An 18,082-nucleotide genomic window follows, 5' to 3' on the forward strand; every position below is an offset into this window, starting at 1 on the left:
CTTTGTCAGTAATGCGTTATACAATTTTTCAAGATTTTCTGTCCGTTTCTGACATTTAGCAAAGCATACAAAGTCGCCTAAAAACCTCTGCCGCACTTTTTCGCTAAATGATTTGGGTTTTGGATATCGCGAATGGTCTTATCCAACTCACTCTTTAAATCATTTTCTGAATCCAAAACACTTAGTTCTGTACTGGATTCAGATGTATCAACTTGATTCTTCCCAAACAAACGATCATACAATGCTACAGCATATTTCTTTGTTTCACTTTGGGAAGCGTAATCTATAAAAGAATCATGAACGGGAAATTGGCCAGTGTTTAAGTACAAAATCAATGTTTAAAGAACATGAGTTTTGCCGTATATCAAAGACCTTTATAGTCCTTCTGAAAAACCGGTTAACCGAAGAAAAAAACCGGGTTATTCGATATTCGAAATTTTAGGATAAAAAAAAGGCCAAAAAATTAAGAAAAAAACCGGCTTAAAACCGGTTCGAATAAACAGGATCTATCACCCTAAGTAGGACATTTACTGGTGGTCATAAACTCAAATAAAGACATATCATCAAGTCATTTCTCCTTATGACCATTTGAAGGGGTCATGCAATCAATTGATCTTATGTAAATTTGAAGCAGTCATAACGTCTATTGACGTTTAAGCCTTTGGCCTTATGTCACCCAAAAAACATATTTAATAAATTTCTAGATAATCAGATAAAAAGTACGATGTTTTCGTATAGTCACTTTCCGAAAAAAGTTTCACAGATACATCCTCCTGGTTTCTATGAAGCTAATGTAGAAATTTGAAATAAATCAGCTGAGGGATTTCGGAGTCCATAGGCGGTATGGATACACACATACTTAAATTTATTTTATGTATTGGATTATCTTCTTCCATATATATAAAGAAGGATGTATATTTGCATGTAGACTATGAACTCCGAAACCATTCCGATTTCATACAAATTTGCAAGATAACTTCACAGCAATCAGGAGAGTGTTCCTGTGAAGTTTTTGTCGGGGAAGTGGACCAGGAACCAATCTATTTGAACTATTTATATACACGGTTCAATTTGCCTGATATTTGGTACTTAGGTAGCCCTTTGCTTAGCTTAGTCTTTACGATACTTTTTCCGGGAAGTAGACGAGGGAAGGAGATATTCGAACAAATTCTATTCATGGTGCGATTGGCCTGAATTTTTGGGTATATAGGTAGCACTTTGCCTAGATCACTATTGAAATGGATTAGGGACCGATTGGGACTGAGAATAAGGGATGGAGAAGAATAAGAACCAGAGAGAAAAGAGGGAACGAGAAAAATACTGATAAAGAGATCGAGTAGGACCAAGATGAAGAGATAGGGATAGATGGAGCGGAAAAGAAGTGAGGTAAAAGACGGGAGGAGAAAGAGACGTAAAGAAATAGAAAGGCAAAGGGAGGGGTGAATAAAAGGGTAAGAAAAATGGGAGGAAGATTAAGAGGCAAAAACTTCTTACAAGTTATGCAGCTAGACCAAAGTTAGGACAGACCGTCTGCCGGGTTTGCTGGTAGCTTTATAAAGTTGAGAAGAGTAGAATGGTTTGAAAGTAGCTTTTTCCAGCAATTGTGTGGGAATTATCATTATTTTTAGTGTTATTGAGTCAAAAGCTCAACGTTTTTTTTACAACCCAGAAAATAACAAAAAAAAAATATTAATAAAGAAGCAAAAAGAAAATTAAATGTCTTAAGTAACAACAACAACAACAAAGCATGAACTGTGAAAAAAAAATTAAGCAGCATAACGAGGAAAATGCAATTAAAACGAAAAGCAGTAAAATAAACTGAAAATACTAAATTGAAACTGAAACACAACTCAACAAGACAAGAATAAAACAAACGAACGAACGAACTTACACCAATTATTACAAAAACAATTACTATATGCTGAATGCATATTACATGATGGATCTATAATTGGATCGCCCACTGGTATTGAATTACTTGGCATACAACCCTTCGGACAACAGCCTGAAATGCAATATGGATGAAACGGATTGTTACATTCGGGGGTAGTAGGAACTGGCATTGGCGCCATTTGTAGTGGCGATTGTGCCGGTAACACCATGTTTGTTTGTTGTATAAATGGATTTGAATATGCACAAACAGGTGGTTGACAATAAGATCGATTATATAACGTACTGTACGATGGTGTTGGTTCCAGGCATGGTTCAGTTTGAGTGCCGCAGCCTCCTACACCGCCTCCATTATTTTGTGAACGCGTTTGTGCTGTATTTATGATTGTTTGTTGCGGTATTGGACCATAGCTAAGACCAGCGACAGTGGCATCTGCTGCTTGTTGTTGATCACCATTGGCGGTTGCGGCACAATTTGGTGGAAGTGGACAAACGCGCGGCGAACATGGTGGTGGTAAGCATGGTATAGGGCATGACATTGGTGCGCAAAATTTCACTTCTGGACAAAATGGTGTTGGACCTTGTTGTGATTGCTGTTGTTGATTTGGATCGCCACCAGGATTTTGTAATTTTGCTGCTACTGCTTCAGCAATCATAGGATCTGCTGCAGTTTGATTACCTTGTAGACAGGTACTGCTGCCAGGTGGCCAACATGGTGTATTATTTGCATAGCGACTCCAATCAATTTGTGGTATATTACCACCACAAAAGCCACCTTGATCTTGATTTGGATCTAGATTCTCGGTTTGATTGTTATTTATAATCGTTAATTCGGTACAACGTGGTTGTGGACAATAGCCACTGTACTCGGCTTGTGTGACGCTTGGCGCGAATGTAAATATTTGTGGTGCATTTAATTGGCTTGTGAGCTCATCGACCGCTTTTTGAGTTGTTGTTTTATTCGTTGCTTCAAAGCCGGGTGTTAGAATTTTTGGTGATGATAGTTTATCTGGGCTTTTAATGTTTTTATCTTGAATATCAGAATGTACTGTGGCTTGTCTTATGTCACCAGATTCTTCTGCCATGTCCGATTGTTTGAATTTCGTAGGTGACTGTGCGTCATCACCTCTACTAGGCGACGGTGGTTGTCTCATACCTCTACTAGATCTTTGGCTATCCATGCCAGCTCGTACACGTACCACAGGTGGCGGAATTGCTTTAGAATCATTAGGGCTGCTGTTATCGCTACCTCCAGCATATCTTCTTATCACATTTGTTCTTATGAATTGATAATTCGCTATACGAAAAATAATTGCGACATGTATCAAAAATATTAAGATACTATGGGGCATAGTCATAGTCAAAATGAAGGAGGCGCTAATGTTAGTTTCTTTTTAACCTAATTTTCTATGAGTTATCTGTATTGGGCGGCAAATGATCTAAAACTGGTACCGAAACGATACTAAAATAATTGTCAAATAGTCAAGAAATGATCCCAAAAATAGTTTCAAAATTATACCAAAAACAATGTCTAAAAAATTCCGAACACAACCTCGAAATATCTCGAACACAATCCCGACATGATTTCGAAAGCGTTGCCGATAAAGTCCTCAAAGATCTTGAAAAAAATTACGAATATACCCGAAGCTATACTGAAACTAAACCGATATAATCCCGAAAACAATTATGAAATAATAAAGAGAAATTATACCTAAGTAGCCTCCAAATAATCTTAAAATGCTCCTGAACGGGCCCAGAAAGCTCCTATTCGCTTTTCAAAATTCCGTTTTTCTCAATTTATATTATCCTTAAACTCAATATCATTGGTCAAGGTCAATACTCTTAGAGATAACGTTTAATAAAATTTGAAACTTATTGTACCCAGGGCCGTCTTTTGTAAAAAAATATAGCCATTCGATCCGTGTTTGAAAATTCATCAAAATCCATCAGACTCACAATCACAAGTCACAATGACAAACGCCCTGCCGCCCGTATGTCCAAAAATCTGAACTTTCACGTTTATACATAATATCAAACTAAGATACGATTTTTTTTATATTGTGACGAATATTAACATCACTAAGTGATACTACCATCCCTAAGCCGATACTAAGCAGCCACTCGTATGTACGTAAACAAATCAATCATCATCTACACACATACAAAGGCAACTGAGATACTCATAAACACATGTAATCATCAGCCGAAGTAGTATTCACATATACACACGCATATGGCTATGCGAGAGACTATAAACTACAAATATACATGCACACCTATGGCTGGTAACCAATCATGAAGTTCGCGAAGTTACTAGACCTTAGGAGAAATGGGTGAACGAGGCAACAGAGAGTATAAAAGCAGCGAAAGCTGAGTAGGCAGGAATCAGTTTTGATTTAAGCACGGAATTTCCCTAAATTCGTTACAATATTTATTTGCTTCCCCAATTAGTATTCATTTCACCATTTCCAGTCAAATTAGAATTTAACTGGAAAATAGCAATCATTGTGAACAAAGCAAGTGTGATAACTTCTGCTTAAACGTCAAAATTACAAATAGAACCAATCACCGAATTTTCAATTGATTATCGTGGTCTCATTCTGTATCTCTTGATCATCAAGCATCCATCTTGAACACCCTGTCAGGCAGTTGACGGATAAGATATGACACTTGTTTTGTACACAGTGATAGAAATCTGCATATAGCTTCATTTGCAACATTTTTTTCCATTCCCAGTTAAATATAATTGTAAATATTTAGCACATCGCAAAAATCTACTATCGCAAACCAACAAAACAGCTAAATTTTGTTTACATTTTTGCGTTGCACTTAACTGACAGTCGATGGTTCTCTTAAAGTCTTTTTTACCATCTTCAACTAGAGACGCGAACTCAATTAAGTCAAACAAAAATTCTAAACAAAAGTCACCTGTTTCTCTAGTTTTTTACTTGCAAGTAGGGATGCAAACGATACATCGATGTTTTCGAAACATCGATGTTTTTCCCATTAATATCGATGTTACCATCGATGTTTTGCTAGACGATACATCGTCGATACATCTGATAAAAAAATCGAGAAACATCGACATCGTCCATTCCTAAATATTTATAAAAAAAACGCGCTTTTGCATTACCTATGATATTTGAACAGAGACAATTCAGAATAACTCATTTGCAGGTGTTACAATATGTCTTTTGGATAAGTTTAGATTCCACAGTGGAACCCTGGGAATTTTTGAACTGACATACATCTACATATATATGAGAAAATCTTACAGATATTTTCGCAGAGTGGAACATTTCTATAGACAAAGTTTCGGCCATCATTACAGATGATGACCACATGGTGATGAAAGTTAGTCGTGAAATGTTTAGAGAAAAAATAATTATTCCTTGCTTTGCTCACACGATTAGTCGTAACTAAATCTATTGACGAGTCAAGGGACTGCGCCGATTTGATAAATAAAGTTCGAGAAATTGTAAAGTTCATAAAAAAGAGTGTTAGTGCAAGCGACGAAATAAGAAAACGACAAAAGGAAACGGGGTTAAAAGAAGGTCAAATCAAAAAATTGATACTCGATGTTCGCGCACGTTAGAACTCGTTCTTTTAATTGTTACAGCGGTTCATTGAATTGGCGCCCATTGTATGAGCACTACTTTTGACTAGACTCCTAGCTCCCTCAATAATCTCAAGTCACGAAGTAGATTGCCTTAAAGAAATTGTAGAATTACTTCGTCCATTTGAAACATTAATAAACGAAGTTTCTTGAGGCAGCCACATTATGGTGAGCAAAGTCATTCCATTCGTAAATTGCGTCAATAAAGAGTTTGAAAATATTAAACCGAAGAATACAATAATTTCGAATTTCAAACAGGAAATTAAAAAGAATTTTCTAAAAAGATTTGTTGATCTGGAACATTCTGCAATTTTTGCGATTTCAACTACACTAAATCCTAGATTCAAGTTTATGCATTTCAAAAATATCTTGGCCAAAGCCAAAGTAATTAACTATTTAAATAAATATGTGCGCGAATACAGCGAACCTGTAACTGATTGTGAAATATCTGATGGATCTGATAATGATGACTCCGAATTTGACATGTGGAAGTATCACAAACAATTGACTCGCAAGAACATGAAACACGACTCACCTTCTGTTTCGAAAAATGCTGGTGAAACTGAAGTTCATATGTTCCTTTCGTCTCGTGTTACACCAACAAAATTGAAATTTGGTAGGATATGAAATCCGTGTTCCCAAAACTTGCGATGATTGCAAGGATATACCTCCCCATTGTCGTCACATCTCTGCCAAGTGAACGGCTGTTCTCAGAAGCTGCCGAAACCGTCACTCAGGATAGGAATAGGCTTTTTGGGAAGCAGATTGTCAAAGCTCATTTTCCTAAACTCGATCTCAAAACTTGTTATGTAATTAAACAAGTAACGTTTGTACCTGTGCATCACAATCATATTGATGAGTGCAATTAATGTTAAAGTTCCTTGAAGGAAATTCCTAAAAACTACATATGTACCTATATAAAAACTTTCCTATTTTATTAAGAATGTGTGTGTTGTTTTTAAACCCATTGGCTTGTAAGTATTGATAAATTTACATGAACACTAGTGGGCTTTTCCATTCAAATCCTATTTTTGTGTAACGCGAGCTAGTATGGAAAAGCCCGTACTTTCAAAGTAAAAAAAAACTTCTGGCAATACATTATATCGGTTGTTTGATTTAAAATGAAAACATCGGAAAAACATCGATGTTTAGACCGATGTTTTTAACATCGATGTTTTTTGGGAGAATATCGATGTTTTTTTTTGGCGATGTTGCATCCCTACTTGCAAGCGTACGGTGTAAAAGCCCGCCCATTAATTTGAAGCTTTTGTGGAGAGTTTCATGAATATTGTATTTTGATTTTTTTAAACTCATGCAAATAGAGCTGAAATCGTCTCTTTCAGCTTTGAATTCGTTTTCATATAGCTCAAAAGGGCGCAGGCATTAGGAAGACGTTGGAACTAAAGTACAAAACCCTCAACAAGAAGCTTAGCAATCTTATAAAAAGGCAAAATAGCAATCAGGGCGTCAAACAAACCGACCCACAGTTCCAACCAAAATTTGAAAATTTGACAGAAGTACCAATTAGCGAGCGGAAAGGTGGGGTGCTAATAAAGGGGTTTAAATATAATATCAAAGAGTACGATATTGTGGCGAATTTTAGCACCACTAAGCTGTTGGTAAATAAGGGCACAACAACAAAAACATTAAAGCAAGCTATACTTGTGTACATGAACACATCATTCATCATTTACACACATACATGGAAGGCGACGAGAAGTACATGCACACACATAACCAACAGTTCGAAGTGAAGAGATATCTGACACACACACACATGTAATCATCAGCCGAAGTTCTTACTCACACATACACACGCATATAACTAAATTACCAAGCAGGAGATGGTGAAACGTCTAGACCTTTGGAGAAATATGCGGACGAGGCCACAGAGAGTATAAAAGCAGCGCAAGCTGAGTAATAACTAATCAGTTTTCATTTAAACACGCTATTGGTTGTGAAGTATAATTGTGAAGTACTACTCCTAAAGTAATCTAATAAAGACCATTTTGCAATACAGAATATTGGAGTGATTTATTCAACATTTTAGCGATTCGAACGTTAGCAGAAGGTTAAGATGAGCAGGAACACAAGAGGCACATAAGCACATAGATTATAAAAGTGTGCAAGTTGAGACTGCAAGAGAGGTGCACGAAGGAATATGAATATATTCAGATCATTAAAAAAAAAAAATTAAAAATTAATGGCTTAATAACAACGAAAGCGGACAATGTGAGCACTATGGTACTCATGAACAAAAAATATTACATAGAAGGGACTGAGAAATTAATAAGTGATCCGGGATGCGAGAAAATTGGAAAGGATCCAAGGGAAGAATGCAATAAAGTTGGCCACAACACTAAAAAAAAAAATCCGAACATCATTGATAACACTAATGAACCCCTCTGCGCCTCCAATGAATGCAATGCCAAAAATTAACAAAGAGACCAATAATCAACTACCGATCAACACCGGCATATAAACTCTCAAAAAATTTGGAATTTGTAATGAGAGACAATCTAGAATTATTTAATAAATATACCATTACAAACACAGCGGAACTGGTAGACTAAATTAAAGATGTGTGTCTCATAAAAAATAGCAAGCTGGTATCATTCGACATAAAAGATTTGTACCCATCGATACCAATACCTTAAACTATGGACATTCTATACAAAATGATGGTCAATAAAGTTAGTAAGAGCATACACAGTGAAAAAATGACTAAAAAAGAAAAAAATAGCTAGCGGAAGTACACGCCATAAGTCAGTATGCTGAGCTTAACCTTCGGCACGTATACTACGACGAAACCATCGCCATACTCAGCAACTGTCAAGACTAAAAAAAGATACCAAATAAAAAAAATATAGTGCACAGATAAAAAAAAAATGGAAAAATTTTGTTTGTTTTTTGTTTTGTTTTTTTTTATTTGGCATGAGGACCGATCCAGTCTAATGGACAAAAACAGGCGCAAACAAAATAGGTAGGCGTATATCAACAACATTATTTGTACTCACCAGCAGCATTAAAGATGGGCGCATGTTCAAAATCAGCAAAATTCTCCGATGTGCTATTACCACCGATCGATTCACTTTGCGAGCTATTTCCATTCAAAAGTTGTTGTTGTTGCTGTCTCTGTTTCAATGGTTGTATTCTAGCATAACCATTACTAGATGTCGCTCCAGCACCACCATTCATAAGTGGTGGCGAAATTATTTTAATGTGGTTGCCTGTTGTTGTATTTGTTGCATCGAATATACTCGCTGAACCAAAATCAGCAACAAAATCTGCATCTGTACCAAAACCGTTAACACTCGTCGCGCTACTACTTTCAGACATACGATTTGTTGTCATATGTAAAACACTGAGCTCGTTGTTGTTGTTGTTATTGCTGATGTTGTTTATATTATTGTCGACTTTTTGCATAAATGCATCTTGCAGACTTTGACTATAGCCATTTTGTTGTTGTTTTAGATTTTGCTGGAGGTGATGCTGTGGACGACTTATTGCTGTTGAGCCAACAGCACCACCACTACCAGCACTGGACGCTAACACCGCTGCTCCTTTGCAAGCTTTATGCAAACCATTCATTGTAGTACGTTGTGTACTGGGCGGTGTTAATTGGAAACTACGTTGTTTGTTGTTATTGTCGTTACCATTATGTCCACCACTACCAGAACCATTAGAAATATGTACCAAATCCGCATGACCACCACCGTCACCATTACTACTCTTGTGTGCGCTGCTGCTGCCACCTGCTGCCGCCGCCTGCTGCGATGTGCTCGTTCCAGTTGTGGTTGTTATGGACGCTCCTGCTGATGTTGCTGCCACTGCCGCCGCCACCGCCGTAGAACAACTTTTAAGAGAGACTGCATTTGTTAAAGATTTCAATGGACTAGCTGGTTCCAAGTAATACCGCTTTCGCTCATATTTGTCAATCATCAGTTCGCGTTGATCTTGATGCACAGCACGTTTGGGATCCCAAAGACCTAGCCACGTTTTGGCGCATTCATCATTTCCATGACTTCTTATATAATCGACGTCGTCTTGTGTAAATGTGGCCATGGAAATCGATTTCACACGATGTGGAGGGGTGAGACCGCGACTGTGAATGACAAAGAGAAAAGGCATATTACAATGTTAGAAGAATATTGGCGTGAAAATTTTGAAAATAGTCCTGAAAATATTTTATTATTTTATTTATTATTGAAAAAACCGGATGCCAAAAGGAAATTAAAGATTGAATTTCAAAGGATTTGTTGGCTTCAGATTTAATATGAATTATAAAGGCAATATTTTAAAAAATTAGATAAATTTCAAATTGCAAAGTTAAACGGCTAATAGGGTAAGGATCTGAAGATCCCTAAGATAGTGGTAGGATAACCCTAGCGTTTCAGCTTGAAGGAACATCTAAGTATTTGTAAATTTCCTACTGGAGTAAGCAGCTCCACGAAATGCATGAACTATGGAGGGTAATGGTGGTGTGACATAAGGTCAACGGCCAAAAGTTCAACAGACGTTATGACCTCTTCAAAAGGCCCTAAGATCAACTCACCTTCCCTTCAAGCGGTCATGAGGTCAAGTGACTTTATGACTTTTCTTAATTTGCCTTTATTGCAATTTAGGAAATTTCCGTTTGACCTTTTGGCGATTTCACTAAAAAGACCATAACCATATACAACAGTTTAAGATCAACACAAAAGCAAATAACATCCGCAGAATTGGTTACACGAACATGTTATTCTTATTTCAAAGGAATCCTCATCGGCCCAGCTTGTAGTCCGATTTCGCTCTGTAATGAAACAAGAAGCAGAAGCGCCACAGGCAAAGAAATTTGTTGAAATTATAACCATTTGAAATTTGACGTTGTGATCGTTGACGTTATGTCACTCCTTATGTCACTTCACAACCTTAAATTAGGAGCGAGCGTTTTCGGTCGAAAATCCGTCCGGCGCACACATGGGTTAGGTTAAAAGAAACTCACAAGGACAGCATGAATGTCTGATAAGATAACTGAGACATAAGCTATAGCTACATAGTAAGTCGTCGAGTTGCCACAATATAGTTTCGCATACGACCGACGTCGCCCCTGAAAAAATACTGCAAAGATCCAAGTAAGTTGATACCGAAATACTTTCCACTATTATTGGCACAAATTAAACAGTCAAGCTTGAATTGATTCAACGAGTCCATCTCAGCTTTTTTCATGCAAGATTACATCCACCATTAAAAGAGCCTTAGTCAACCATAATGATTTTGGCAGAGCGTCTGCTATTCACGGCCTGCAAGAACAACTTCGATATTCTACAAGATTTGCTGCTTATTGAGTGCTTCCTCAGCTGTCCCGGGGTGGAACTACAAACTGCTTACAACAGCCTTCTTTGTCTGGCTCAGTTGTACCCATGCGCGCACAGAGATCCGCGAAACAGTGGCCCGGTATGTAGCTAGGATAGGAGACCAGATTATCCCAAGTCTAAAAGTACAATAGTTCGATGTAATCGCAAGTGACGTCATATCGTAGTCGAACTCAGGCATCGCGAATCGCGGCAACTCCTGCTTGGAAATCATGGCTTACGCCGAGCTCCTGAGAGAATACTCACCCCACCATAATTCCCTTCGGACTTTGATCCAATCGCGAATCAGTTAACTAGTAAACAACCCCAGATTATTTCGTATCCCCAGTTCTATCCTGAAGAAATGACTGCGTTGAAGCTCATGCGGAGAGTTATCGGCACTCAATACTCTGTTCTATCTGGGATGAACTCAAAGTTGGTAACAATGCTAAAGTCTTCGAAGTCAGAAAGCCTATAGCACATATCACGTAGCCTAATCAACGACTGGGCCGTAGTCGTGTTGCGCAAATTATCCACCAAATGTATGCTCAGCAGCGCCCACGGCTAAACTGACACTAACAAGTTGGTAACACTCGCCATTTCCAATGCACAGCAGCATTCCAGAGACCACCTTTTCATAAACCTTAATTCCGCCAAATGTATCCTTCACATTGGGCCTTCAGAAACGTCTTATACCCAAAATAATAGATAATAATAATAATAGATACTTTCTCAATTAAGCGGGTCCTGAAAATGAAAATCTTATATCACCTCGTAAAAAGGACAACTTTCGTTTTATCCTCCATCGCTTCGGTTGTTAAGAAATTTACCCCTGATCTACATAGGCAAACACTTGGACGTTGCTGGCTTCTAGCTCTACTAGAAGCTCGCTTACTAACACAATGAAGGGTAGAGTACACCGAGAACTCCCCTGTAGTGTTTTCCTATTTTGATCGCACCTCATCCAAAGCTTATCTACGGCCACGGACATGACAATAATACACGCAAATTCCGACTTCCCCCGGAACGATTGGTTTGAGCTCATTGAGCCTACTATTCCACACTTTTGCTTTTCTATCTTCCAACAAACCAGGAGGTATATAAAACAGGTGAAAGGCGTCATATCTGTAGATCAACCATTGAGTTGCTCGTTACTATCCGGAGTATAACATTTTTTTATTTTTTGCCATCCCAAGCTACAGCAACAACAATACTTATCTTCTTGATCTTTATAATACTCAATGTCATTCGCAACTTTTTCAATGAGATTCTGCTTCTTTTATAATGAATCACCTGAATTCACGGTAAATCATTCAACTTAAATATCTTTGTTACTCAGAGCAAAACAAAAGCAGGTAAATGCACTTGGTTAATTGCTCATCATCTTCAGAAATGTGTGCTAGCAAATATGCACTTCCATATCTGAGTTAAACAGATAAAAAATAACTGAATCGTATCTATATTTATTACCAGGGCCGGATTAACAAGTAGGCAGTATAGGCAGCTGCCTGGGCCCCCCGATTTTAGGGGGACCGAAAAATTAAAAAGATTCTAAAATTTTTTTATAAACATAAAATTCTAGAGAGTGAAAGAAAAATATAATCAGAACTGAAAATAAATTTTACTCAAATAAATAAAACTCAATTTATCGCATTCAAAAGACGACGACCGACAATGACCGACTAGACAATGTTCTAAAAAAGGACATTTCCGATTCATTTGACAAATTGTATGAGCGTGCAAAGAAGTGTATCGAAGTGAAAGAAGAGTATATTGAATAATAAAAAGTTATTTAAAAATGTACACTGGTTGTTTTTATTTTGAAAAATTTCGGTTATTTTTGGAACAGAGGGTGTAGAAGCCTTCAAAGCGGAAATTTCAACTAGAATAATGAATGAGTAAATGATTAATGATGGATGACAAATAAATTAATAACGAATTTGTGGATTTCCTGATATTTTGCACCTTCTGCTAACGTTCGTATCGCTGAACTGCCGAATAAATAACTCCAATATTCAGTATTGTAATATGGTCTTAATTTAGTCTACTTTGGGACTAGTACAATTATACTTCACAAAAGCATGGTTAAATCGAACTGATTACTGACAGCTTGCGCTGCTTTTAAACCCTCGGTTTTCTCGTTCACCCATCTCTCCTAACGTCTAGTAATTTCGCGAACAGTTGTGCTTGGTTACCAGCTATATATATGTATATTTGTAGTTTATGCGTGTGTATGTGTGAGTAACTACTTCAGCTGATGACTACATGTGTGTGCGTCAGATATCTCTTCACTTCGAGCTGCTGGTTATATTTGCGGAATGTTCTTCGTTGGCTTGTACATAAGTGTCGCTGCTTGCTGTGTTTTGTTGTTGCGATTATTACTAACAGGTTATCCAGTTAAAAAGAATCTAGGCTGCTGAAAGAGCTGCATCGCGACAAGAGAGACTCGAGATGTTAGGTATACTTTGCATTGAGTCAGATTTATTGAACAAAATCGATATTGAATGTAGAAAGCGACAGTAGATAGTAAATTTATTGATATTATTACATTGTGACAACAAAATTTTTATGAAAGATATAAGTTTGTGTTTTTTATTCGAAAAAAGAAGGGAACGGACGTGAAAAAAAGGGCCCCGAATTAATGGTTGCCTAGGGCCCCGCTGAGGGTTAATTCGATCCTGTTTACTACTATAGCAGACCCGGTTTGAACATAAAAGGTGCGACTGATCAGATATTACATATACATATATACATACGTACGTATTTCCGCTGTTAGTCTACTTTGGGACTAGTACAATTATACTTCACAAAAGCATGGTTAAATCGAACTGATTACTGACAGCTGGCGCTGCTTTTAAACCCTCGGTTTTCTCGTTCACCCATCTCTCCTAACGTCTAGTAATTTCGCGAACAGTTGTAAGTCATGCTTGGTTACCAGCTATATATATGTATATTTGTAGTTTATGCGTGTGTATGTGTGAGTAACTACTTCAGCTGATGACTACATGTGTGTGCGTCAGATATCTCTTCACTTCGAGCTGCTGGTTATATTTGCGGAATGTTCTTCGTTGGCTTGTACATAAGTGTCGCTGCTTGCTGTGTTTTGTTGTTGCGATTATTACTAACAGGTTATCCAGTTAAAAAGAATCTAGGCTGCTGAAAGAGCTGCAACGCGACAAGAGAGACTCGAGATGTTAGGTATACTTTGCATTGAGTCAGATTTATTGAACAAAATCGATATTGAATGTAGAAAGCGACAGTAGATAGTAAATTTATTGATATTATTACATTGTGACAACAAAATTTTTATGAAAGATATAAGTTTGTGTTTTTTATTCGAAAAAAGAAGGGAACGGACGTGAAAAAAAGGGCCCCCAAATTAATGGTTGCCTAGGGTCCCGCTGAGGGTTAATTCGATCCTGTTTACTACTATAGCAGACCCGGTTTGAACATAAAAGGTGCGACTGATCAGATATTACATATACATATATACATACGTACGTATTTCCGCTGTTAGTCTACTTTGGGACTAGTACAATTATACTTCACAAAAGCATGGTTAAATCGAACTGATTACTGACAGCTTGCGCTGCTTTTAAACCCTCGGTTTTCTCGTTCACCCATCTCTCCTAACGTCTAGTAATTTCGCGAACAGTTGTAAGTCATGCTTGGTTATCAGCTATATATATGTATATTTGTAGTTTATGCGTGTGTATGTGTGAGTAACTACTTCAGCTGATGACTACATGTGTGTGCGTCAGATATCTCTTCACTTCGAGCTGCTGGTTATATTTGCGGAATGTTCTTCGTTGGCTTGTATATAAGTGTCGCTGCTTGCTGTGTTTTGTTGTTGCGATTATTACTAACAGGTTATCCAGTTAAAAAGAATCTAGGCTGCTGAAAGAGCTGCAACGCGACAAGAGAGACTCGAGATGTTAGGTATACTTTGCATTGAGTCAGATTTATTGAACAAAATCGATATTGAATGTAGAAAGCGACAGTAGATAGTAAATTTATTGATATTATTACATTGTGACAACAAAATTTTTATGAAAGATATAAGTTTGTGTTTTTTATTCGAAAAAAGAAGGGAACGGAAGTGAAAAAAAGGGCCCCCAAATTAATGGTTGCCTAGGGCCCCGCTGAGGGTTAATTCGATCCTGTCTACTACTATAGCAGACCCGGTTTGAACATAAAAGGTGCGACTGATCAGATATTACATATACATATATACATACGTACGTATTTCCGCTGTTAGGAAAATTACTCATTATACTTGAAAAAATTATGGGTACTCCAAAGTATCGTTTTGCTGCAAGCCATTTGGAGGAAAATTGCAACAATAAACTAATGGACTTGAAATGGCAATGATTACGCCGTCAAGTCTGTAGTATATGTACACTTCCTTTAAAACTTTAACTAATTTTATAAAGGAAACTAGTATTTCCTTGATGCGGATGTCTGTCTGGCCTTGCACACACTGGCGTCTCAAAACGTCGACTCGCCCCCCGCATGATGTGGATATAGCTGATGCAGGGACTTCACAGGATGCATGGCCGGTGGAATCTCAATTAGAAATATCGCCTGAGGATGAACAGAGGCTTCTCACCTCTCCAGGGAGACCTGTTCAGCCTAGCCAAGCTGTGGAGTATGATCGTCAAAGTGGTGGGCACGTAAGCGTATAAAGCAACTTCTGACTAGGTAGATCAGGTACGACGAAGCCAGAGAGCACCCCAAGGAACCTTGTGGATCAACGCGTAGAGAGGTGTCAAATAAATGAGGCTGCTCCGATAGCGTAACTCCACCAGACAGAGAGCCCAAAAAGGTGTCGGTGCCCACAGTTGGCAACACACAAATATAGTCAAAATCTCTAGAAATCTCCCATCGCTGTTCCTAGTCCCACCTGATTATCCAGCAACAGTCTGGTCTTCAGAGAACCTGAGGTACCTAAAAAAGGCCATCCTGGGGAAGTTAATAACTTTCTGCATCATTACCTCACCCCGGATGTGTTATAAAGTCCACCTTTGGTGGCTGTGCATATCGCTTCGCATGGCTTTCTATCGCCTGCAGAGGTGCTATTACGCCAAAGCTGACTCCATGGAAGGGCGCAAAACTGAAGGTGGTCTCTGATGCGGACATATCAAGCCGTAACATCCTTGTGTGGTACTTCAAGAAGATGAATGTCCCTCAAACGAAGACATCTTAAGATTAACTCAGACCCAAAATGTGGTTTTGCAGACCAAGGACTGTGGAATACTTAATCGGATAACAAAGTCCACGGTGGCGGAAGTAAAAATAGCCGTCGATTCGCTGTCTGTTGAAAAAAGTATTATTTAGTTTTTTTTGCTGGTTTGGTAAGGTTAAACTAAGTCATCCCTGCCTCTGGTAGCTGATTATGCCTGGCTGAAATAGACTAATTTGCTATCAAAATGGAATATCCTTTTGTTTTTAATATGACTAAGAGATGGGAAAAGAGGCCGAGCTCTGGGACAGAAATTGCGAAGTTTCTTATCTGAACAATCGGTTGTATGAGATATATACTATATATACCTCCGATCTCTATGATTTTTTTCACACAACAATATATGCTATATACGTAAGCATTCGTTGAAATTTGAAGCCTCTAGCTCTTCAAATGGGGCAGTAATTACGAAAAGTTTCTTATCTGAAGAATCGGTTGTGGGGGATATATACTGTATATGCGACCGATCTCAACCATTTTTTCAGTCAACAATATGTGCAATATACGAAAGCATATGGTGAGGTTTGAAGCTTCAATCTGATAAATTGAGGAAGATTTGACAAAAATCCTCTTTTTCTGAAAAATCGGTTGTATGGAGGATATATGCTATAGTGGTCCGATCCGGCCGATTCCGACAAATGTCTAATCGGACACCCGCTCACCAAATTTTATCAAGATATCTCGAAAATTGAGGGACTAGTTTGCATACAAACATACAGACGGACATGGCTAAATCAACTCAGCTGTTCATCCTGATTATTTCGGTATACTTAATGGCGGGTCTATCTATTTTCCTCTAAGGACTTACAATTTTGAGATTAGTGCCAAAGTTAATATACAATTTCATTTTCATGAAAGGTATAAACATTAAAAAAAGTAGCATACCGCTTACTGTAATAGAAGCTCGGCCTTAATCTGCACGGAGGTATACCGCGTCACATTATTTTAATTATTCCCGACAGACAAATGTAAATGTACATATAACTGCAGGCAGACTTACATATATAGAACAACAACAAACATTATCCCGGATGTCAGGAAGGCCGTTTGTTGTTAGTCGTGTCGTCTGGTCGATTGAAAATAATTACAACTTGCAGATATGCATAAACAATTGTTTTTAAATTGGTACGAACCACTACATATGCATCAATATATACACATTTACATGCATACCGGTTACACTAGGGTGAGCCTTATTTGAAGGTATGTAAATTTTGACAAGGTCAAATTACCATTTGATAAAATTTAATCCAACTACAGAATTATTTTATCGATTGCTAGGATCATTCACAGACATGTCCGAAATGGCGAGAATACTCCCACTCAATCAATATTCCCAAATTACGAGAGCTCGTTTCAATACGAAGTGTTGGTTATCTAGCAGACGCTCAAAGTACTATGAAATTCATCGTTTATATTCTCTATGCGGGCTCCCGGGTAAATAACCATAACATCGGTTACGTGTAGTGCGAATAAGTCATAGAAAAAAATGAAATAAATGTAAGGTAATGTAAAATAAATTGGCTCGACGGGACCTATTTGTCTTATGCCGAATGTCGAACGGCATCTGCAAGGCAGATGAGTTTTCACTGAGAGCTTTTATGGCATAAATACATTCGGATTGCTTGCCAAACACTGCCGATGGGCGACTCCGCTTAGAAAAATTGTCTTCTAATTGAAGAAACTTATTACTAAATATTTGATATTGATTTGCACGGGGCGTGACCCCAGGATCTTCGGTGCGACAGGTGGAGCACGCTACCGTCACACCACTGCGGCCGCCATACTTAGACTTAGTCGAATTATCATTTCTTTAGTTTGGGTTCCGACACATCGTAACATTTAAGATCCAAGCTTTTAAGCCATGCTTAAAATGGATATCAGGAAAATATTCATTGATTGAATATATGTACAATGGACCATATGCATAAAAGCATTTGCTGAGACTCCATTCATTAGTAAATGTAAAATAAAAATAAAATAAAAAAATTATAAGCACTT

The 18,082-nt window shown here is 37.8% G+C and overlaps 1 protein-coding gene across 6 annotated transcripts in view; it reads right to left on the minus strand.

The window, feature by feature from the left end:
• Positions 1-18,082, minus strand: part of drongo (Arf GTPase activating protein drongo) — a 275,048-nt gene that overhangs the window by 24,423 nt on the left and 232,543 nt on the right. For 4 of the 6 annotated variants that reach the window (XM_067766996.1, XM_067766999.1, XM_067767000.1 and 1 more), the window contains 3 exons: positions 8,524-9,611; positions 2,177-3,187; positions 1,892-2,005 (listed from right to left, as the gene is read on the minus strand). In XM_067766996.1, the coding sequence (XP_067623097.1) occupies positions 1,892-2,005; positions 2,177-3,187; positions 8,524-9,611 (2,213 nt within the window). Of the gene's footprint in view, positions 1-1,891; positions 2,006-2,176; positions 3,188-8,523; positions 9,612-13,599; positions 13,619-18,082 lie in introns of those variants that run through there. The other 2 variants (XM_067767001.1, XM_067766997.1) reach the window with 2 other exon arrangements.

The sequence above is a fragment of the Eurosta solidaginis genome, chromosome 2, assembly GCF_040869045.1.
Source record: "Eurosta solidaginis isolate ZX-2024a chromosome 2, ASM4086904v1, whole genome shotgun sequence".
NCBI lineage: Eukaryota > Metazoa > Arthropoda > Insecta > Diptera > Tephritidae > Eurosta > Eurosta solidaginis.